We start from the raw sequence: 23,932 nt of genomic DNA, 5'->3' as shown, positions 1-23,932 counted from the left end.
TTCCTCCTGCCTAGGGAGGAACATGAAATATTGGGGGTACCTTCCATGCGCCGTCATGATTTCTGTGACACTACTGGGCTCAACTGCAGACTTTTTCTCCTCCTCTCCAACTAGGTACCCCCTTAACAGCACTGGTGCAGGCTGGATCCTGGAACTTCCTGAACAAGGGTCACCACAGCCCGGATCGGCAGCGTGAACAGAGTTCAAATTTCACAATGCGTAAGAAAAACCACTTAACTGAAAACTGGCTGGGCTTTAAAAAGTACGCACGGCATTGCCCGTGGGCAACTGTGAGCAAGCCATCTTTAAAAGTAGGCAAGAGGTACACAATGCACCAAGAAGTACAGAAATTTTGATGGCAGCTTGTTAACCGCAAATGTAGAACCCTCTGGCTTTTGTGTGGCTGGAATGATGCCTACTCTGCAAAAGCTAAGAGTCATAAGAATCCCACTTGTCCTCTTTTGCCTGCGGCCCCATCCACCCCTGGCACGCAGACCCTGGAAAGCTGCTCACAAGAGAATGTGAAAAATGCTTGCCATTGCTTACATGCAGACATGGGGACCGCAGAACTATGTGTGCAGGGAGGCAGGCCCAGAAGCAGCACTTGGCACAGTGGGGCCATGGGCTTCAGAAGACCCGTCAAAGCGGCTGATCCTCTCCTTTCTGTTTGCTTAGTGTTTCCTTTTTGGTCCAGTGCTCAACAAAGAAGTGACAGGCTGAAGCTGCTGAGAGAGACAATGACATCTTTATTACCCCAGAATGCCTCGGGGTTCTGATGTCGTGCCCAGGGGTATTCTGGGAGAATAAAAATGGTGGCGGCTGAAGCCACATTACACAACAACTCTCTTGTTATGGCTGGACTGGCTGCCATCCGACATCCCCATCTGACCTAGAAAGCTCACCAGAGGCTGCGAATGAGGGACAGCTTTAAGCCCCACACCGAGAAGCGCCCAGCAGCTGAAGTTATCTCCATTGCTCCAGACAGCCTTTGCGCACTGTGCTGAGGCTTGAAGGCATTCCAGGGCAATAAATATGGCAGTGTTATGGAAAAAATACTTAATTTTGACCAGCATCTGATAAATTCACACCATCACCATCACCATAATCAATACAGCAGCGGCAGGAACAGCAACAAAGGCCATCTCAGGGTTTGAAATATTGTGAAGGCTTTAGAACAAGTAGAGTGACCCAATCGAGGAACTATTTCACTTATTCAATGACCAACTTCAAAACCAAAAACAGTAGGATGGATTTGGACAGTGATGCACAAATGGCAAGAGACCACATTTGGTCTCGCTTACCTTGATCCTCTCTAACTGTTGCAATTCATGTTCTGCATCTGGTTGAAGAGTTACCATCTTCTGGCGTGTTATCGTCGCTACCATCTCCTTGCAACAGCTGAGGAAATACATGTCAGTTCAAGGACTATTTACAAAAACATTGTAAACTGTATGAGTGTTAAGAAAGATGCAGGACTGAAAACAACATGGCACCAGCAACTTAGTTGAAAGAAACATGAGAATAAGTGAGATCTGAGAAATAAGATAAACTTTGGAATAACATTATGTCTAAATTAAGTATTTAACTATTTGATAACAATGTTTAAAGTCGGGGACATAATATTTGAAAATTACAAAATAAGTGTTGAAATAAGGTGATAAATTGCTGTTTAATTCTATAACTGGGAACGCAGAAATGGGAGATGTGAGGAAGTCCAAAAGCCTAAGAAAAGATGGATGTTGGACATTTGATTTTGTGGTGTGTTTGTTATTATATGTTATCCTTGTTGTTTTTTTCTGTTGTTTTTTGTGTGTTGTATTTGGGTGAGGGCGTTATATGTGAACTTAATGTTTAAAATCTTTAATAATTTTTTTTTTTTTTTAAGGAAATACATGTCAGCAAGAGGTTACGGCACAGCAATGCCACTTTAATATGAGAAAGCCAGTTTCGTCACGTTCCTTCTGTCATGAGGACCATTTACATTTGAAGTTTACAAATGAGAAAAGTGGGGCAACTAACTGTAGGCAAGGGTGGGGGGAAACTACTATTTGAAAGCCAGGAATTACTTGTTTCAAATCTTATCTCTGTGAATTCTCTAGGAAGCCCTGAAAAATGTCAACCCATTATCTCAGCCTCCGTCCCCATTCTGCCTTCTGAAATATGAGAATGATAACACTAATCCTAACTAACAGCATTGATCAGGATTACTGAGAGAATGTATGCATGGAGCACTCTGTCTGAAGTGCTCAGTGCCATTCTTATTGACATCATTATATGCTCAGTATAATTATAATTATAACTATAATTATAATTATAATTATAATTATAATTATCATTTCATTGAGGACACAAAATCTTTCATTTTCTAAGCAAGCTTTTCTGATGAGCATTATTCTAGCAAATTAGACCTGAAGACATGCCAGGAACAACTTTACCTGCTTCCCTCTCTGCTGACTCATATCTAGAGAGATGGAATGGTGTCTGTTTGCTGCCTGCAATCCTGGTTTTGGCTTTGTTGCCTAGATTTCTGGGAGAGTCCCCAGAAGGCTTGCTTAATAACCCAGATGAATTTTAGTATTTATAGAATATTTTCAGAGTGTATGAAAAGCTTATGGCAATCCTTACAGCAACCAGATAGGTCAATATTATTGTGTCTAATCTTGCAAGGGAGGGCTGAGCTTGCCTAATGATACCCCGTTCATCACAACTGCAAGAGTCAAAACATCTCCTAGGCAACACCAGCACAATAATAATAATGATGATGATGATGATGATAATAATAGGTAAAGGTAAAGGGACCCCTGACCATTAGGTTCAGTCACGGACGACTCTGGGGTTGCGGCGCTCATCTCACTTTATTGGCCAAGGGAGCCGGTGTGCAGCTTCCAGGTCATGTGGCCAGCATGACTGAGCCACTTCTGGCAAACCAGAGCAGTGCACGGAAACGCCGTTTACCTTCCCACCGGAGCGGTACCTACTTATCTACTTGCACTTGATGTGCTTTCGAACTGCTAGGTTGGCAGGAGCAGGAACCGAGCAACGGGAGCTGACCTCATCACGGGGATTCGAACCGCCGACCTTCTGATCAGCAAGTCCTAGGCTCTGTGGTTTAACCCACAGCGCCAACCGCGTCCCTTTTAATAATAATAATAATAATAATAATAATAATAATAATAATAATAATAATTTATTATTTGTACCCCACCCATCTGGCTGCGTCTCCTCAGCCACTCTGGGCGGCTTCCAACAAAGATTAAAAATACATTAAAATGTCACACATTAATAACTTCCCTAAACAGGGCTGCCTTCAGGTGTCTTCGAAATGTCAGGTAGTCGTTTATCTCTTTGACATCTGAAGGGAGGGCGTTCCACAGGGCGGGTGCCACTAGCAAGAAGGCCCTCTGCCTGGTTCCCTGTAGAACCAGGTGGAACAGGTGGGGCTGAGGCACTAAAACAAACCGGGCCACAAAAACCTCCTTCAGTATTTGGCCATGTCCTGATCTACATCTATACCACATAAAAATGTGCGTTCATCCTCCAGCAGCCTTGTGAGGGAAACATTACTGTTCACTTACTGTGTGGGTAGCTGAGACAGAGATATCACTAGATGTGCCCTATCATGGTGCTCTCTGTCATTGCCACACAGCTTTTCCGTCATGGCATGGGCTTCCTTCCCGCCTGGTGGGGTGACTTTATGAAGCGGATGAGATTCAGTGGGATCAGCAATACCTGACTATGTAGCAGGAGAATGTGCTCAGCTTTGCAGCCAGGCCTGTGGCTTCTCCTTCCAGCTTGAAAATGTTCAGCAGCTTCCTTTCCGCCTGCCTTGCCGCTTCTGCATCAGTCAAGGGGAGGGTATCACGAGAGATGTGGTCTGGAGCCATGTGGATGAGCAGGTTGACCATCCACTTGCTCAGAGCATTGTGGAAGTCGTTCAGCTGTAGGAAGTTTAGAGCAAGGTGGATTCAAGCTATACTATAAAGTCACAGCATGAACACTAGGGCTGAAATCCTAGGTCCGCTTGCACAGGAACAAGTCCCAGGGACTTACTTTTTTCTGTACATCTGTACACATGTACAAGACAGACATCATATAGGAAGAAGAAAGGGGGAGCTTTTCAGATCCAAGACCTATCCTTAGCCTGCAACAAGACCCACTTTTTATGCTGTTGTTTTTTTAGCTTTGCTATAGAAATCTACATCTCTCCAATTCTGCATCAGCTGCAAACTGACCATTTCAACTGCTCTCAATACAGACACGCAGCAGAACTGCTGGCCTTCAAAAAAGGCTGCCTCTTCTCTCTCTGCCTGACTTACTTCTTTGGGATTGGCTGCTTCTAATCAAGACACACGCTCGGAAGAGTGACACATGCAGAAACACAAGGTGGGCCTCCTCTGAGCACAGGTAATTATTACCTTACACATAAAAAGGCTTACATTTAGAGTGTTTTAAGAGTGAAGTTCGCCTTCCATTTTAGTTTGAAACAAGTGTGCCTCTGCTGTTAGAAGTTGGAGAAACACCAGGACACCTACTTCATGGCTGAGCTGATCATTTTCTTTCTCGGAACCACTAGTGGTTGTCAGGATCCACTGCTGAATCTTCTTGAACACATCCTCAGGTATCAACCTTAAAGGAAACAATTAAGTCAACAACAATAACAACATCATAACCAATTAGATCAGGACCAGACACTACCTTAGACTCTTAACTTCCAAATCATTATTAAAATGGGCTCAAAGAACCCCCAAATTCTGAGCTGAGAATAAAATTCCACACACTGGTCAAGCTGAAAGTATAATTTCCATTTCAAAGGATGCAACACTGATTTGGCAAGGGTTGCTGAAAGCTCTTCCTCATAACGGTCTTCTCAGAATCACATCTTCCAGACTTTATTGCATTCATGAGAGAAAAGACATGGAGCTCTTCTATCTTTTCTTTCATGGTAAGAAAACAAGAGATGGGCCAAGATTACAGGGGAAATCATTTTTGGCAATGACAATACTTGTCTTCACCAGTTGCCATCTGTCTGACTGGTTCAATATTATGGGGATTGATGACAATTTTTTTGCTGGACCCCAGCAATCCAAAGATGCCTTGTTGCTCTCTCTCATACAAGCCAAGACATGGACAAAGGACTTTTAAAATTGCATTGCGTAACATAGGTTTTTGCTGTTTATTTGTCCTATTGACTGCTCTCGGGCCCTTGACATATGCAGCAGAATGAGGTGGGAATGAGGTTGTGGAGAGCTGAGCGATGGAGCAGACATTTCTATCTGAGCCTAGTAGAAATTTGACACTGCATAAAAACGAATCCTCTTGCAAACAGAAAGCAAAGGTGTCGGGGACAGAGGTTCTTGCATGTGTCCACCAGACTTGTGACACAGCCAAAGCAGGAGGGTGTGTTGGGGCAGAGCCAAAGCAGGAGGGTGTGTTGGGGCAGAGCTGTGGCAGAGTAGGGCAGATCGGCAGTGAGGGTAGGGCTGAGCAGCTGGACCAATTCCCCTCCAGGTAAGGTGTAGCAATGGCATCAGGAGGGGGGCTCCACACGGCTGACCCATACTGATCCATTAGTGAGCCAAAGGGCTCTTTAGTCCAAGCCTCAGTGTGACCAGCAGCAAAGGCTCCTTCAGATTACCAGCAGAGCTGCAAGGAAAGGGAGAGCTCCGTCTATCCCCCTCTCGCTGTTCATGGCAGAGGGAGGGGTTAAAGAGCCCCTGCCAGCTTTTTGATTGGGGCAGGAAGAGGTCAGTGGTTGATGCCAATATTGCTGCACTTTAAACTCTTGCTGAATTCAAAATTCTGTTAAAATTATTAGTTAACAGTTATTCAAATGTGTCTCCACCCAACCATCTGATCTCAACTGATGACTCAGAAGTGAAGGGCTCCATCATCTGAAAGTTTCTATTAAAAGATTGTTATCTGTCCAGATACAAGTGCTCTACAGAAGCAAAGCAAACAGCTTTGAAAATCATCTTATCTTACAAGCTATGAAATGCTCTAAGCCTTCGGTCCTCTACAGTGTCGCCGGAACCAATGAAGCTCAAGAGATCGTCTATCTGGGCTATCCATTCAGAAACTGTCTGGAAAAATTTTATCCACTCTGTTTCATGCATGGAACCCTTTTGCTTGTTGGCAAGCAGCTTGAAGCTCCAGTCTTCCAAGCTGTTGATCAAAGACGTTAAAATTCTAGCAGATCCTGGAGAGAACACAAAAATGTAAAATAACAAGAAATGATGTAGGAAGGCAATTCGAGTTAAACATAAACCTAAGAGGTGGAAACACCATGCTAAGGCAATGGTTTCGCCAGTGCAAGCAAGCGCTTCTGCTTGCCCCACAGAACGATGCTGTTATACAAATCTACAGTGAAACCACAGTTGGAGTACTGCTTACAGTTCTGGTCGGCTCATCTTAAAAAGGAAAAGGATCAGAAAAAGGTGGGCAAAATGATCGAAGGGATAGAATGACTGCCCTACGAAAAAAGGCTGCAGCCTTTGGAACCTTTTAGTTTAGATTGGGATGTTTTGGTACTACAACTCCCAACTCCCGGACACTGAGGTCCAGCACCGAGGGCCTTCTGGCGGTTCCCTCACTGCGAGAAGCCAAGTTACAGGGAACCAGGCAGAGGGCCTTCTCGGTAGTGGCGCCCACCCTGTGGAACGCCCTCCCACCAGATGTCAAAGAGAAAAACAACTACCTGACATTCAGAAGACATCTTAAGGCAGCCCTGTTCAGGGAAGCTTTTAATGTTTGATGTATTATAGTATTTTAATATTCTTTTGGAAGCCGCCCAGAGTGGCTGGGGAAGCCCAGCCAGATGGGTGGGGTATAAATAAATTATTATTATTATTATTATTATTATTATTATTATTATTATCATCATCATCCCTAGCTAGTAGGACCAGTGGTCAGGGATGATGGGAACTGTAGTCCCAAAACTACTGGAGGGTCGAGTTTGGGGGTGCCTGGTTTAGAGAAACGCCGAGTGAGAAGCAACATGATAGAAGTTTATAAAACGATGTGTGGCATCAAGAAAATGGAGAGAGGAAGTTTTTTCTCCCTCTCTCTCTTGTAACTTTAGAACTTGCGGCCATTCAATGAAACTGAACGTTGGAAGATTCGGGACAGGCAAAAGGAAGGACTTATTCACACAGTGCACAAGCTATGGAACTTGCTCCCCAGGAGGCAGTGATGGAGGGCTATCAGTGGCTACCAGCCGTGAAGACTATGCTCTACCTCCAAGTTGGAGGCAGCAATTCTTCCAAATACCAGTTGCCGGGAACCACAGAACGGGAGAGTTGCCCTTGTGCTCATGCTCTGCTTGTTTCCCACGGGCATCTAGTTGGCCACTGTGAGAGCAGGATGCTGTACTAGGAGGGCGACTGGCCTGATCCAGCAGGCTCTTCTTATGTTCTTATGAATCGTATCAGGAAAAGGTTCTTAATTTCCTTTGCCAGAGGTGCTCCAGAAAATCTTTTTGGGAAAACCCAGCTGTTTCTCACCGTTATCTCCGCAAATCCTTATACGGTACTGCTCACAGAGAAGAGTGGACTGCTTGTTGATTCTCTCCAGCATTTTCAACTCAACAGGCATCTTTCCCTTGAGAGTCTTGTGACGCCCATGCACAACAAGTCCCAGATCCACCCATTGCTTCTGTAGATTAGTCGTCACCGTGAGGGGCTCTTGTCTCAGAAGGAGGATTTCTCCACCAAACTGTGCCAACTCCTCATTCAACATCTAGCAGGAGAAGGGACAGATGCCATAATTTCCTGAAACCTTTCTCAGGGACTGTATGCTCAGTTCAAGTCCACGCAACAAGGTGAGCTCCCATTGCTCTGTCCCAGCTCCTGCCAACCTAGCAGTCTGAAAGCACACCAGTGCAAGTAGATAAATAGGTACCACTGCGGCAGGAAGCTAAATGGCATTTCCGTGCGCTCTGGCACTCGTCACGGTGTCCCGTTGCGCCAGAAGCAGTTTAGTCATGTTGGCCACATGACCCGGAAAGCCTAACGATTTTAGGACCAAACAAGATGTGAAATCGTGGGCACTGGAAGGGTACCACTGTTTATTTATTTATAACTTACAGAAAGTCAACCCTTGCTCCTTCTGGAGGCTCCAAATTTGATTGAAGTAATGAGTGATGTGGGGATACTCAACCTTTTCCCCGTGACTTGCTCTGCCCTCCCCTATGCTGCTTTTCTCCACACAGAAGAAAAAAGATAACACATAACTTGTGTCCTTTCACACAAACTGGAGAGGAGTGAAGCAGCAGAGGTAATTTTGGTGAAAACACACACGGTGTGATGGCCTGGGAATCCGATTCAGAGTATGAACCGGAGGAATCCCAGCCTGTACAGGAGTCTCCGCCTCCAGGGCCGGCTGAACTGGGGCAGGGCCTTGATTCTGAGGCGCCTACACCTGTGCCGGATCCTCAGGAGCAGGCACCAGGTGAATCCATTCTGGCTCCAGAGGTGGTTGAGGACTCAGTGCCTACAGGTGAGTCTCCCCCTGGGCCCAGTAACCCTTCAGCCTCTCCTGAACTGCAGAGGCTCAGGGCAGAGAGGCGAAGGGAACTGGTTTCTCCCAGGAGGAGTGCTCGCCTTAAGGCCAGGAGAGGCGGGTCTCCTGGGGGCTGGGACCGCCCCTGGCCTCAGAGAAGATAAAGGCCAGTCAGCCCGGTCCCAGGTTGCGGGAGCAACGTCGTCGTTGAGGCTTCCTGCTTCTGACCTTCCAGTGTTCCTGTCCCCGCCCGGCTTCCTGCTTCGGACCTCGCCTTGCTCCTTGCGAGCTGTTTCCAGGCTAGTGACTCAGGACTGGACTTTGACTACGACAACGGTAACCTTCCCCCCGGGACTAGCACACACACACACATAAACAAATCCAAGGAGAAGCATGAAATTCAACATGAAGACTGCTGCTTTCCTTGAATTCAGAGCCCTGCCCTACAGCTGCAGTAAGCAGAGGAATTTTACACTCTTCCTATGCCATATCCAGCTTGCCCTTTACTGGCTACAGTGATAATATGAGTCAATGAATGCATTGATAAACATTAGCAGAAGCAGTCCTAATTGGGGACTGAATGGCCGCACAAGCCACTTTTAGCTTCCTAAGGCAGAAAAACATTTAAGGACAATAAATAAAGTGATGCATGATCGGCTGCCTACAAACAAGCATGTTACCTGCAGGGAAGACATCTAAATACCCAATACATAATAATATTTAATACTGTGTTTGTTGTGATTGGTACTGGAAACCCCTTACCTTTTCCCAGACCTTCAGATCCACAAGGATTTGATCCAATAAAGAGGCTCCTTTTGCAAAAGTGTAAGTTCCTTTTCCACTGGGAAGTCAAAGAGAGGAGGTGGGAATTATATAGCAAAGAATACACACTCTTGTCCAGGGTGTCTAAAATCGGAATAAACTCCTGCTGTGTGCATACCTTGCTTGAGACACAAAGAAAGAAACTGAAGCACCTTCAAGAGCCTATTGCTTGGAACTTACTCTGAATGGCTTTATCATTGTGGCTTTGCTTGATTCATCGATGCCACAAAGGGTCACCATCCCTAGCTTAATGCATCGCTTGGTCAGTCTAAGGATCTGACAAATGAACTTTAATATTCATTGATGGCCTTTGCAATGCAGTACCTATCAGCAATTAGGAGAGCACAAGAAATAGTTCAGAGAGAGATTTCCAGTTTGAATTTAGGGAGAAGCAACTTGACCATGCAGCAACTTGTGTGAATATATTCTCTGAGAAATACAGGCAGGTTTGGTGGATTCGCTGCCTGTTGCACGGTTATCTGTTTGCTTCTAATAGGTTCTGCTTCTATAACTGTAAATAAACCAGGTATTTCAAAGATAGCTAAGGAGTAACCCTTGCACAAATTTCAGGACTGACAAGACAGATCAGCTGTATGTGAAATCAGTGTTAGCTCAGTGCTAACACTGATGGCAACCTGATGTTTAAATCAAGTACACATAGCGGCACCCTTAAAAAATTAACCTCCTTTTTTTTTTTAAGGAATCAGAGGAAGCTGAGCTGATAAAAAGACAGTTGGAAAAATATATGTTAACAAAGCTATATTCGACGGATGAAAGTACATTATGTTTGACATGATTGAGAATCGTGGACTCAGGGACAAAGAATTATGAAGCGTTAAAATCGAGATGTGGAAAATATGGAAACAACGAGGAGAAGCAGGATTAAGATGTGGAGATATGCTTCAGAGATCCAGACCATGTGGAGCTCTGAAAAATTAATACATATAATTTGGACCATAATTTGGTCTTTTTTATTTTAGTTTTTTATTTTAATTGGAGTAATATGATTGGATATATTAAATGGATGTTTTTAAGTGGACAATCAATAAAAATGATTTTAAAAAATAAAAAAATGATCTTTGACCATGTACTGCTCCAGTGAATGTGGAAGGCAGCACAGAGGCCCCCCAATAATAAAGGATCATTCCTTGAAACTCACAGAACATGATTCTGGAAGTAACTGAGCCAACCAGCCAAACCATTCTGAATACTCCTAGCCCTGTCCCTACTGGTTTCTTCGATTTGTTCCAATTCTGTGCCAATTTGGCTCACGCGTTCCCGAAACTCCTGTGTCAGCTCCTGCAGAGTGGAAAGATCAGTCGCATCCTGAAAGAATCACGAGAGAAAAATGGGATTGGGGGGTAGAGAAAGAATCCATAAGAAAAATAGATTTTAAAAACACCATAAAGATCAAAATAATCATAAAAGCCTGCTTACAGCAGACATCTAAATTGCTAAGCAAATAATACTATGCATATTTCCACAGTAAGGTAAAGGGACCCCTGACCATTAGGTCCAGTCGTGGCCGACTCTGGGTTTGCAGTGCTCATCTTGCTTTATTGGCCGAGGGAGCCGGCGTACAGCTTCCGGGTCATGTGGCCAGCATCACTAAGCCGCTTCTGGCAAACCAGAGCAGCGCACAGAAATGCTGTCTACCTTCCCATCGGAGCGGTCCCTATTTATCTACTTGCACTCTGACGTGCTTTTGAACTGCTAGGTTGGCAGGAGCAGGGACCGAAGAACGGGAGCTCACCCCGTCACGGGGATTCGAACAGCTGACCTTCTGATCGGCAAGTCCTAGGCTCTGTGGTTTAACCCACAACGCCACCCGCATCCCTATTTCCACAGTACACACAGCTAAAATCTTACAAGTGCAACACCGACATTCAAACATGCTCCACTGGACATATTCAGACTGAGATATAGGCTTTTAAACATATGAAGCACTAGACACACTGCTGCCAGTCAACACTACCAGCTTTTTAGCCATTTTGCCAACCTGGGCCCAACTAACATGGAGTGTCATAAAACTGTTCTAAATATATAGTCGTCCCCTGCTCCCTGCCCCACTTCTCTATGAGTACTTGAGCAGAGATGTAATCCAGAAAAACAGACTGTGTAATGGAGACACATATGCCCAGAAACAATATTGTTGCTGTTGTTGTATTTGTATGCCGCCCTTCATTCAAAGATCACAGAGCAGAAAAATACAACACGAGAACACAAACTACATTGGAAAACAAAAGCAAATCAATAATCCCCCCTCCCACAAACACATTTTAAGGGCCATAAAATGTTTAATCAGCCAAAAGCCTGGTTACGGAGAAACATTTTCAGCTGGTGCCTCCCTGGGGAGAGCAATGGGGAGCCACCACAGAGAAGGCCTGTTCTCATATTGCCACACTCCAAGCCTCTCGTGGAGGAGCCACATGAAGAAGGGCCTCAGATTATGATCAGAGGGTCCAGGCCGGCTCATATGGGAAGAGGCAGTCTGTGAAGTATTGTGGTCCTGACCATTTAAGGCCCCAAACTAAGGCCCAAGGGACTCGCAGCGACCCCCACTGCCGCAGCCCGCTCTTACTGGTGCTGCGTTGTGTATTTGCCCACGTTCGGGTCAGAGGAGCACAAGTAATAGCTTGTGTGCATGCACAAGCATTATTCGTGCAAGCGCAAGCGTTATTTGTGCATGCACAAGCATTATTTCCGGTGCACATCCGGGTCGGAGGAGGCCCGTGCGCATGCGCACAAGCTATTTCTGGTGCTCCTCTGACCTGGAAGTGCGCTGAAATAGCGTGTGTGCACGCGTATGGGCACGCGCTCCCCCACCCTCCGGCCCGCCACGTGATCGGCACTGGAGACACCGGCCTGAGGCACGGCAGGTTTGCTGACCCCTGATTTAAGGCTTTATAGGTCAAAACTAGCACTCTGAATTGGGTCCAGAGATTAATGGGAAGCCAGTGCAGTCATGCCAGAATCGGTATAGTATGCTCAAACCATCTTGCCCCGGTGAGCAACCTGGCTGCTAAATTTTGCACCAGCTGAGGTTCCTGAACTGTCTTCAGAGTTTAGATTACACATTGCAGTAATCTAACCTAGAGGTTGACAAAGCACAGGTGACAGAGCATAGGCTATCCTTGTCCAGATAGGGGCACAGCTGAGTCAGCAGCTGAAGCTGATAGAAAGTACTCGAGCCTCAAGTGACAGCAAAGGATCCAGGAGTACCAGCAAGCCACCTTTCACACACAGCCATTCTGGAACAAACGAACAAAACTAGATGACATCCCTTTCCCAGTCAGGTGCTCTGAAGCAATTCTACCTGTGATGCCAACATCATAACGAAATGCCTCATGCCTTTGACCCAAGCCTTTTCACTGTCATACATTCTGCGAGCCAAGATCAGCTTGTTCTTTTCAATTACCTGAAATGGAACATAAGATGATTAAAGGGATGGAGCGTGCCCAATTAAGTTTGCACAGCACAGCTTAGACTTTTGAGGTGTTTCGTCAACAAAGCTGTAAAACTAAATTAAAAGCTGTTAATTGGTTCTCAGTTAATCTGAGCAGCATGTTTTAAGTGTTAAAAAACAACAACCACAGGTGGCAAATGTCCTCTTTGCAGCATTCTTCCTTCTTATAGAAGAAGGGCTATTTCTTCTAACCTGACACCCGATATAACTCATGCATGCATCACAACCCAGCACTTGTTGAGTGGCAGACACCCTCTTAGAAGACCGCTTCTCTTTGGAGAGAAGATGGGGAATGTCTTTTCACGATGATGCCTACTGGCATCACATGATAACATTGAGACAGCTGTTCAGTAGTCTCCTTGTTTCGCAAAAAGACCTCAGGTGTGTTCCCTCGATACAGCTTTCTTCATCAAATTGCACTCAAGATTACAACATGGAGGAGGAGGGAATTGCGAATTTCACAGGCCAGGAAGGTGCATTGCAACAGCAGTAGAAGAGGGGCAAAACCATCGCCGTTCTCTTCCCCACCCACCACAAAAATAAGAAGCAGTTTGCACTCTGCCAATTTGTACTTTCTAATTAGTTTGAAATTAAACTTAGTGCATTGTGCTATGCACCACATATGCACAGGGATGTTTTGAGTTCTGGTGGATGCCTACAATACCAAGGTACCAAAATATATTCCCCTGGCAGTGAAGATCCATTTCCAGAATTACAACTACGGTAACTATTTCAACACAATATTTATGTTTTTAAGGAGAATAATGGCTGGTTAATGCTCTCAAACGACAACAACAACAACAACAACTGCTGTGTTACATTCATATGGAAATCTTCCCATCAATTAAAATTAATACAAACAAACAACTTTAAGGCACAATCCCTTAATCCTTGAGTTTTTCAGGAATTGATGGAAGACCCCTATACTAGCATATGTTGAGCTATGCCCACATTCTGCCAAAATGGGACAGCGGCATGTCTCGGAAGGAGTGGGACTATGTCAAACTCTGAAACTCCTTCAGATGTTGTTCTTGGCCCCTACTCCAAAGTCACACAATTCAAACCAAAGAAATGGTATTCAGTCATAACACTGCCACTGTTGCGAAGGTCACTGGGTGAGTGGCTGCTTTGTGTTTTGTCATGCTTGTCTTTTCTCCTCATTTTTTGTACTGGGAGTACATAGGATGGCAACTAACTTTTGCCAGCATAAGTGGGTCATTGGCTGGAAGGCCCACAAGATGGCTCAACCAGGCTTTTTAATTGTGCGACAGAAACTGATGTCACAGAAATTAATGTTCTTCATGCCTTTCACCCCTCTGTTCAAAATGGGACGGTGGGTGTCCAATCCTGGCCTCCGATGAAAAGAGGGCACGTTTGGGGAGTTGTCTGTTGTGGTTCGAGGACCCGACCCCCGCGATGTGAAATAAATACACAAGGACACGTGATATAAGGTTAATGGGCAAGAAAAGGCCACAACTTTATTGATTACAGCAGTGAAAAGGTATTGGCTTAGGCATTGGATGTCTAAAACAAGGGGGTTTATTCACCAGTAGGTGGAGCCTGTTGATGCTAATCCAACTATAAGCTCTCTCCTGATGTCACCGAGGGTCGTGCCATGGCCTCCCGCCAAGCAGGCATCGGACAGAGTACACGACCGCCAGATTCCTTTAACGGAATACCCAAAAATTGAAGGCATAGGCGATGGCCACACCTAGCACTTCGACACACCACAACACATTATTCCAATGCCTAACCTACCCACCAATACCACAAAAAGTTGTGACGATTGCTACGAGGTAGGCGAAAAAACCAAAAAGCCTAATGCCAAATGGAAAAATTCCTACCAGGCCCCCTAGACAACCAGGGCGACCAACCTAAGGTCCATAGCAAGGCTAAAGAACAAAGACCCTGAGCTAAAAGGGAGTGGAGGGTGGGTGACTCGCGACGAGAGGACGGAGAAGAATGAGGCCGAGGAGAGGCTGGCACCGCCGCAAAAGGCTGCTGAACACGCCCCCTCGAAGGCACCTGGTTGGATGCCTGCCAGGGGGGCGTGGGCGCCAGCCAGGTGAGAGGAGGAGGCAGGGGGCTAATGCCCCCTGCTAGGGGCGGTGCTCGGGCTCCCGCCCACAACCACTCCCCTCTCTTCCAGGGAGGAGAGTCTTTGTGACTGAATCAGTTCAAGCAGGAACTGAGATGAAAGAGCAAACTGACTCTTGTGCATTTTTGAAAATATATTTACTTAGACCTTTTGCAGGCTCCATAGGAGGCAGTGGGCACACTGGTGCCCGCAGACACCATGTTGGGTGATCCCTGACTTACTTGCCGCTGTAGAGATATATTTTAAACTATACAGCTAGCAGAGAATGAAATGCAATGTGCCTATTCTTTGTTGCCCTCTGTAAAATGGAAATAATTTGTTTTAAAGGAGATACTTTTAGTTTAATAAGTGACAAAGCAACAGAAGCAGCCGAAACAATCTAAAGCAGGGAGCGGCAGCCTAAGGCCCATGGGCCGGTAGTGGCCCACGAGGTTGCCTAACTGCCCCAAGGCGCCCCCTGCTGCCCCTGCCACCTGCTCTTTCTAGACCGACTTCTGGGTTGATGGCGCCTGTGCACCTCGGTCCTCCGACCCAGATGTGCACCGAAAATAGCGTGTGCGCACGCGTGCGGGATGGAGAAACGCCTGTGCGCATGCACACACACTATTTCTGGCGCACTTCCAGGTCGGAGGAGCACTGGACATAGCGTGTGCACACATGCTCCAGCCCAGCCTCCGACGGACGGAGCGTCGACCGGCCCATCCTCTGATTAAGGTTGCCGACCTCTGATCTAAAGGATCTTCTAGCAGAGCACCGGACATAACAGGGAGAGAATAGCATTTTTAGCAAAAGCAAAAGCACGCAATGCCTCTTTGGCCAGCTACCTTGAGAGCCAACTCATACGTCGCATTGCTCCACAGCTCTTTTTCTTGGGTTAGCTGGTGGATCTGGGCCTCAAGTCTTCTTCTCTGCAATTCATACAGTTCACGATATTCATCCAAAAGGCTGAAAGGGTAACGACACGAGATATAAATATAAAGGCCTTCTGCTATTCTCCTACGGCAACCCTTGCTTCCAGTCTTATCTGGAACTCACTTTGCATTCATCTCGGAATCCTGGACCGCCTTTGCCAGCTCCTCATAGGCTTTCTCTGCTTCAACAGTGACTCTACGGTCATGTTCTCGGATGGTATTTAGCTCCCTGCAGTTGAACAGAGCAATACCCTCAGCTGCCTTGTACAATCACAACTCTTATTCGCAAAGTTGAATACAAACACCAGTCAATATCAACACCTTGTCAGTTTTCCTATAGCTTCCTTGAAATGGAATAATTCATCTGTAATGTGTTTGTCCATTACTCTCTGTGCCATCATTTCTCTGTAGAGATTTCTCATCTGTCTTGGAATTCGTTCTAGCAGCTCAACATACCTTTGTCTGTAAGAGAGACAATGTCAGAAAAAGTGAGGCGGGGGGGGGGGCGGAATAGCCCTGTTTCACTCAAGCATATTTGCTAAGCAATCATTTAAAGAGAGAATCCTTTCTGAAAATAGCTGGGGAACAATAAATATAGAATAAAGCTTTTTGCACACAAGCAGTTAGAACTCTCAATATGCTCAGAATGCTGAAAACATGTTGACACTCCACAGCAAAACTGCCTTATCTGTCCTGACACCCATCAATATTATAACCTCAGGAAATATATAGGTGTATGAGAGGGGTAGCCAACGTAATGCCCTCCATATGTCCTTATGGGGAAACTAGCACTAGTTGAACCCGTGCAAAACCAACATTTAAATTCCATTTCCAGCTGACTGCATGCTTCAGCACTGCAAAAGGGCCCTAGTGCAGAAGTCAGCTATCTTCGTCATCGTATGGATTGGAATCCTCGTGCAGCATTATTAAAATGTAATAATCCCTGAGATATGTGTTAGGGTTTCGTTTCCTACTTTGCTAATGTTTGGGCTTGCTTGCTCTTTGCTAAATTAATAGATTATTAATGCATTTATTGAGGTGCATGAGAGACAACTTGAGTCAAATCTCTCTGCACAAGGTGGAAGGTTTTTATATTTAAAAGGTGTCAAAGAAAGATGACAAAGATAGCTGATTTTGCAGTGCTGCAAAATGCTGCAGTTTCAGAATTCTTCTTCTGCTACCCTTGGAGATGGCATGCAGGGCAATGATGTCCTGCCTCCTGGCCCCTGGAATCATATTCAGACCCCCCGGCTCTCTCACATTTCACCAGGCATTTCCCGCACACTTTCAAGCACATCTTGAAAGAGGAAATAAAGAATGTGGGATGTGACATCACATGGACTAGCAAGTAGTTTAAAAAAAAATAATCAAAGGCAACATTCCCAGAAAGCTGACTTCTGCGCCTAGTGCAGTGTTTTTTCTGCCCTTGTATATAATTGCACAGACACTCAGCCCTGCAGTGCAGGCCAAAATAGTCACCTACTCCTCTTCTTGCAGGACTAATTTTAAGGTGTTGAGCTCCTTAGATCGCTGACCTGAGCTTGGAAAGGAGCTCTCCCCGTTCTGCGCAGTCCACACTGACTTGCCGGATGATTTCATGAAACACTATGTTGTAGATGTTCTGTTCCACCTTAAGCACCTCCAGGACATTGTGCAACTCGGGAAAGAGGCAAGAAAGAAGTCGTGATTTTTGTAGAGCTAAGCACAAGCTGTTTGATACTGCCTTTATTGTCATCATTGGGGTTTTTTTATTGCTTTTATTTATAGGCACCCTTGAAAGTATTTTTATTGAAAGGAGGCATATACATTATTTAAATTAACAAATGAATGCCAGTCAGTTAAATGCTTCAGTCATGCTCTTAATTTATCAGGTGGGTAATATTTTTAAATCACAAATGTGTTTGCTTGCATATATGTTTGTCCCTTATCTTAAATACTGTATTATTAAAGAATTTACAAAGCAGTGAAAGTGCTAACAAACCTCCCCTGCCATTCTTAAAATGCTATGTCCGCCTTTGCCCTAAATACTAGATTCCATGTTGTACGTCAGTATATTATTTCTCTCCATCAGGTAATCTAAGATTACTTCCACTTAGTCTTTCAGTTTGACAACACAACAACAAGCCTCTTAATGGCAACAAAACACCTGATAAGTCAGGAAAGAACTATGTCCAAACTCCACAGCAATATTGTGTCATAGTATATGAATCCAGGACAAGGCTAGTGAAGAATCCAGATTCTTCCTTCGTAGCCTGGCTTTAATTTAAGCCATGGCTGCAGAGGAAAAATGCTCCCTTGCAGGTGCAACTTAAATCTAAGCCAGGGATGCAAAGGAAGAATTGGGCGTGTCCTGAGAGTGAACTCCTGCTTCTTTCTTTGCATCAAAAAGTCAGTTCTTTTTGAATGTGGCGCCTTTTCCCGTTGTCATGGCAAGGCAATGAAAAAGAGTGCCAAGTGTGGATATTTCACCCCTCCCATTGCAAGAATCTCCTGACAATGCTTTCAGAAAGGAGGGGGCAGAAACTGCTCATGGCTTCTTCCGCTCCAGTCTGAGTGTTATCTGTGTAGAGATAAGATGACTGCTTAAGCAACTGTAACACTCATGCAGTCCAGCAGTCTCCATTAATCTTTAGTTTCTAGTTTATTCTAGTTTGCAGTAGCTGTAAAAGAATAAAATAAAAAAGTTATGCTTCACAGCCGTCGTTCGTGTAGTTCATACTCTGCTGTGCTCCGCTGACTTTGGCAGAGTTTGGTGCTCACAGCTCAAAGTTGTGAGTCCATTGCACTTAGACCTGCTTCCCTGCAGTGGAAGGTCTCTGGAAGTGCTTTCCCAGCTTGCCTGGCCCAGTCAGGGCTGAAGAGGTTGAGCCCAGTCATTGGCACTGGCTCAAAGGCGAAGCCGACACCAAGTTCGAAAAGCGATGATGACTTTGATGCAAAGGAAGAATCGGTAGCATACTTAAGAATGCACTGCCAATTCCCCTTCCTTTAGCCAGAGCTGCAGCTTGAACTCTCATATATGACGTCAGGTCTAGGGGAGGTGGGCATCGCTTGTCTCAAATGGCCAGGGGACAGCCTCTGAGGTCTGGCAGGCCTAACGAAGCCCATTAACTTGAGGTTCACCAGCAATGATGTACAGTATAACTAGAAGTGGGCAATATCAAGGAGGATGCGATTGAATCAGGATTGGCAGGAATTATTTACCTGTGAAACCCCTGTTACGCCAACATCCTTATTATTTGTTCCAGCCCTTTCCAGCATGGTGTCCATCACCTTCATCAGCTGCAGGACCTCCAGCCTCCCAGATGGCTTCCTAACAAGGCAGCAGCAAAGGGACATGCCTCTGATTCACAACACCTTCTATAGCATGCGCTACAAAAGCATCTTGATTCAGAGTGTCACTCACATGGATGGGAAAACCCGCAGTCTGTTTTCATCGTCTTCAAGTAGGGTTGTATATTTACTGCAACAGATTAATAATGATGATGTTAACAGCAATAGACGACTGTAGTTGAAAAATCTCTTTGGACTCTAGGATTCAACCATTTATTTTATTTTTATTGTGTAAATTTAAAAATACAGTAGACTAAGAGACGGGCCACTCTGTTGCAGGCAAGTGAATTAATTGAAGAAGTTCTCTGTTACAATGAGACTCACGGTGACATAAAACAACTACAATGAACCTGAGTAAGGAAAAGAGTGGGGCTGGGGAATGGAAATCTGCTATACATTTCTCATGCAGAAATGGGGTCCAAATGAAGGGCTAGGCTAGATGAGATTATGCATCCATGTTTGTCTTTGTTCTTTTCCCACCTTGTGTCATTCAAATTTATTTTCCTTCCAGTCTTAACTCCAGTACAAGAAGTGAATCAGGCTGGGAGAAAAGTGCCAGATCAGAAATGCCCAATGGGAAGAGTGCAACCCTGATTAACGCTTTCAAGTCCTAATTCAGATTTCTGGCCTCTGGGCTCTGTTAATCGATCCATAGTAAACAAATGTGCTTGCAGTTTCCCTCGTTCATGTCTATGTTTGAGAATTTTTTATTTAAAAAATCTAATTCTAACTGAGACCAACTTCATTATACTGCCTGGCCATCCATGAGGAAGTCAGTTTGGGTGGCATTTTCAGTCCCTGGGTCTCTGTCTGAGAATATATGCAAGTTGAGCATCCCTTAGTTGAAATATGGAAAGTGTTGAACTCGGCAAAATGGTAAAATACAGTGGTGCCTCGCAAGACGAAATTAATCCGTTCCGCGAGTCTCTTCGTCTAGCGGTTTTTTCATCTTGTGAAGCAACCCTATTAGCGGCTTAGTGGATTAGCGCTATTAGCTGTTTAGCGGCTATTAAGGGCTTAGCGGATTAGCGGCTAAAAGGCTATTAGCGGCTTAGCGGATTAGAAAAAGGGGGGGGAGTGAAAAAAAATCGGAACACTTGCAAGACGTTTTCGTCTTGCAAAGCAAGCCCATAGGGAAAATCGTCTTGCGAAGCAGCTCAAAAACGGAAAACCCTTTCGTCTAGCGGGTTTTCCGTCTTGCGAGGCATTCGTCTTGCGGGGCACCACTGTAGACTTTTTACAGGTTTCCTGCCCAGATGCAGGTGCTTTTTGCCTTGCCACTTCATCCCATTTAGTAAGTGCAACCAGGAGCAGCTCACCAGGTGGAGTAGAGTTGCAGCACTGGCCTCCTGGCAGCTGAGTCACTGCTGCTCACCAGGACATGGAGGGGCAAGGCAAGGCAGTGGAACTGACCTGGAGCTTCAGCTGGTACACAGGCACCACTGCCTCACCTGTTCCCTCCAAGTAAGCAGTAGCAGGTCCACTGCTGGGAGGCTATTATTAGCCAAGTGAGTCACTCCTGGATGCAACGCAGGAGCAATTAAAAGAAGTGCAGGAACACTCACTCATCATAATACTCCAAGCGCAGGACACCTCTGTTCTTTAGAATATGAAATTCCTCTGGAACAAGACTGTCTGCTATACCTGTAGGCTAAAGACAGAACAGACAGAGAAGATCTTAAAATATGCTACTGAGACATAATGAATCCACATAATCCCAAGAGGATATGTAGAGTTGGGTTTTTATACAGGCACACACACTTCCACTTAATGTGCATCCCACTCACACACGACCGTGTTTATGTGGATCGCCACGAAATAAATATATAGACCTGCTTTCCCTCGCTGGAGGCCTCGGCTTGTTTTACAACTGCCTGCTTGTTTATTTGCCTGCCTGCCTATCTGCATGCCTGCCTTCTGGCTGGGGCAATTATTCAGATTAAGTGCTTAACCATCTTTAAGAAAAACTAACTGTGATTAAGTGCTACAGCTGCACAGGACTATTATGTACAGCCTAGAAATCAGTGGGTAAATGTTTTCTAACAGATTTTTTTTTCCAGCCAAGCAAAATAAATAGGCAAATGCCATCTCAGACTCCTTGTGGCTTTGGGGAGTGAATTTAGCAAGCTTAGAAAATCATGGTACACAAAAATGGTAACGTCCTCATTTTCAATTCCCACTGCTCATTCCAGATTTAAAATATTATGCTGGGTGGGGGGAAAAAATTCAGAACACTCTAGTCAATGCTCAGCTCAAAACCCATCTTGTCTCTCAGCATTCTGAAAGAATTTGTAAAAGCTGATTCCTGTGTTTAAAGTTATCACAGTTTCTCGATACAGAGTCAGATTCAACTCACAAGTTTAGTTGCAGTGGGTTCCTGCTGCTGCAAATTTGTTGAAGTTTTCTGAGAGACAGGAGTTGGGGGAGGATTCTTTGCCTCTTTCTCAGCAGCGAGGTCATACAGAAAAGAGACATCCCTTAAAAACACAAAGAAAACTATCACTCAGTTATGAAGGTGCAATTGGTTCACTGTGCAGCCGCCACCTCTCTTCTGGTTATCAAGAATTCACTAAGTATCTGATCCAAAGCCAAGTCCTTTGCCATTTCAACCCAATAGTGTGTCTACCACTGTACTGTTTTTAATATTCAGTTGGAAGCCGCCCAGAGTGGCTGGGGAAACCCAGCCAGATGGGCGGGGTATAAATAATAAATTATTATTATTATTATTATTATTATTATTATTATTATTATTATTATTATTATTATTATTAACCACTTTCTGCCAGAGTGTTCTGCCTCAAAACCCTTGCTGCAGCAACAATCTTCCCATTTTCCCTGAGTACCCTGATCACGGTTAGCCACCCTCATATAATAATAATAATAATAATAATAATAATAATAATAATAATAATAATAATTTATTTATACCCCGCCCATCTGGCTGGGTTTCCCCAGCCACTCTGGGCGGCTTCCAAAAGAATATTAAAATACTGTGATACATCAAACATTAAAAGCTTCCCTAAACAGGGCTGCCTTCAAATGTCGTCTAAAAGTCTGGTAGTTGTTGTTCTCTTTGACATCTGGTGGGAGGGTGTTCCACAGGGCGGGCGCCACTACCGAGAAGGCCCTCTGCCTGGTTCCCTGTAACTTGGCTTCTCGCAGTGAGGGAACCGCCAGAAGGCCCTCGGAGCTGGACCTCAGCGTCCGGGCAGAACGATGGGGGTGGAGACGCTCCTTCAGCTCCTGTCAACCTAGTAGTTTGAAAGCACGTCAAGGTGCAAGTAGATAAATAGGTACCGCTCTGGTGGAAGGTAAACGGCATTTCCGTGCGCTGCTCTGGTTTGCCAGAAGCAGCTTAGTCATGCTGGCCACATGACCCGGAAGGACCTTACTTGTTATCCAGTAACCCCTGGCTATTACCAATGCTGGCCCAAAACATTTTGCTGCCTGAAATGAACCCAAAAAGGTGCGCCAATCAGATGCTTATGGAAAGACCACATGCAAGTTATGAGTACAGCAGCCCTCTCATGTTATTGTTCCCCAGTGACTGGTATTCAGAGGCATCCTGCAGGAGAAATGGGGCAGGGAGCCAGATGGAGTGATGGGAGAGAGAGGGGGGAAGCAGACTCTGCAAGTGATCAGTTGAGAACTCTGGCAAGGAGGAGGGAAATCATGGTGGTGGTGGTCTCAAAACGGACAGTGCAATGGAAGAGAGGAGGGAAGTGCACTGCAACCAATCAGTTCAGATCTTTTCCAAGAGCAACAGATTGCTTGATGGGAAGAGGTGGAGAAAGAGAAAAAGAAAGAGAGAAGACCTGCCTGCTTCTTGCCTCTGCTCCCAGCCACTTTTGGTCTACCAACCAGCAACATCTACCCTCTAGCAGATTACTCTCAGCGGAAGGCAAACTCCTTCATGGTTCCCCCTATCCCTGAGTTAAAATGGAACAATGTATTGACAAGGAGGGTCTTGAAAGGGCTGGTTTTCAAACAGTGGTGGCCACCGCTTTTGCCAAGTGCGCCACAAGTTAAACCCATGTGTGAAACAGAGCCAGATTGCTGAATGCTGAGCAACATATGCAGCCTCCCGTGCACTGGAATGGTTTGGCTCTGTGGGTGCAGGCAGCAGCATGAGGAAAGAGGCCGAAGTGCAGACTCTAGGCCAGTCTTCCGCAGCCGGGTGCCCTCCTACGTTCTGGAGTACAACTCCCATCATCCCTGATCACCAGCAGAACTGGCTGGGCCTGATAGGGGTTGCATCCAACAACATCAGGAGGGTGCTAAGTTAGCAAAAGCTGCTCTAGGGTCCTAGCTAGGTTCATGGGCATTCCTGCTCATCTCCAAGCACACCATCACTTCAGGTTAGCCACTCTTGTGTAACATACTTAATGGACGTTTCCCTAGCACTCTCCTTCAGCCTTGCACTGTGGCTCCCAAATCCTAGCACTGCTACTGGTTATTGCAAAGAGGCACGTGACGTGCCAGGGCCCTATTAATTCCATTCTATTACCTTCCAGCTCCTGTGAGGCAAATCGGATTCTCTATCAGATATCGAAACTTGTTTCTGCGTACAGGATGTTGCCAGACCCCATCAGTAGTACGAATGCACCCCTGAAGAGTGAAGAGAAAAGACTAGTTCAAGAGGTTCTTCGGCATCAGGTGGTAAGCACAGACTACATCTCCAATACTGATAAGCCTAATGACACATTACACACAAATGCACATAGCAGTGAGACCCTGTCAGCTGTTTCTTCTAAGTCTTAGTTGAAGTCTTTTTATGAGCTGGCGAGAGATGCATGTGAAATATAC

At 45.3% G+C, this 23,932-nt stretch overlaps 2 protein-coding genes across 9 annotated transcripts in view; one reads left to right on the top strand and one right to left on the bottom strand.

The window, feature by feature from the left end:
* LOC310708573 (sterol O-acyltransferase 1-like) overlaps window positions 1-23,932 on the top strand; it is a 175,369-nt gene that overhangs the window by 29,629 nt on the left and 121,808 nt on the right. The gene's annotated exons all lie outside the window — the stretch shown is intronic.
* AXDND1 (axonemal dynein light chain domain containing 1) overlaps window positions 1-23,932 on the bottom strand; it is a 38,053-nt gene that overhangs the window by 10,582 nt on the left and 3,539 nt on the right. For 6 of the 8 annotated variants that reach the window (XR_014527087.1, XM_083507078.1, XM_083507082.1 and 3 more), the window contains 17 exons: window positions 23,634-23,734; window positions 21,483-21,603; window positions 20,692-20,777; window positions 19,200-19,256; window positions 18,998-19,106; window positions 17,329-17,450; window positions 16,115-16,255; window positions 15,918-16,022; window positions 15,707-15,827; window positions 12,635-12,736; window positions 10,478-10,644; window positions 9,259-9,337; window positions 7,500-7,734; window positions 5,983-6,196; window positions 4,533-4,626; window positions 3,730-3,938; window positions 1,302-1,398 (listed from right to left, as the gene is read on the bottom strand). Coding sequence is in view for 7 of the 8 variants with exons in the window: in XM_083507078.1 (XP_083363204.1) it covers window positions 1,302-1,398; window positions 3,730-3,938; window positions 4,533-4,626; window positions 5,983-6,196; window positions 7,500-7,734; window positions 9,259-9,337; window positions 10,478-10,644; window positions 12,635-12,736; window positions 15,707-15,827; window positions 15,918-16,022; window positions 16,115-16,255; window positions 17,329-17,450; window positions 18,998-19,106; window positions 19,200-19,256; window positions 20,692-20,777; window positions 21,483-21,603; window positions 23,634-23,734 (2,160 nt within the window). In the remaining variant the exon portion in view is untranslated. The remainder of the gene's footprint in view (window positions 1-1,301; window positions 1,399-3,729; window positions 3,939-4,532; window positions 4,627-5,982; window positions 6,197-7,499; window positions 7,735-9,258; window positions 9,338-10,477; window positions 10,645-12,634; window positions 12,737-15,706; window positions 15,828-15,917; window positions 16,023-16,114; window positions 16,256-17,328; window positions 17,451-18,997; window positions 19,107-19,199; window positions 19,257-20,691; window positions 20,778-21,482; window positions 21,604-23,633; window positions 23,735-23,932) is intronic. The other 2 variants (XM_083507084.1, XM_083507083.1) reach the window with 1 other exon arrangement.

This window comes from Podarcis liolepis (assembly GCF_965112155.1).
Source record: "Podarcis liolepis genome assembly, chromosome: 6".
NCBI lineage: Eukaryota > Metazoa > Chordata > Lepidosauria > Squamata > Lacertidae > Podarcis > Podarcis liolepis.
Note: the sequence above shows the minus strand (reverse complement) of the source record. Positions and strands in the feature narration are given on the sequence as shown.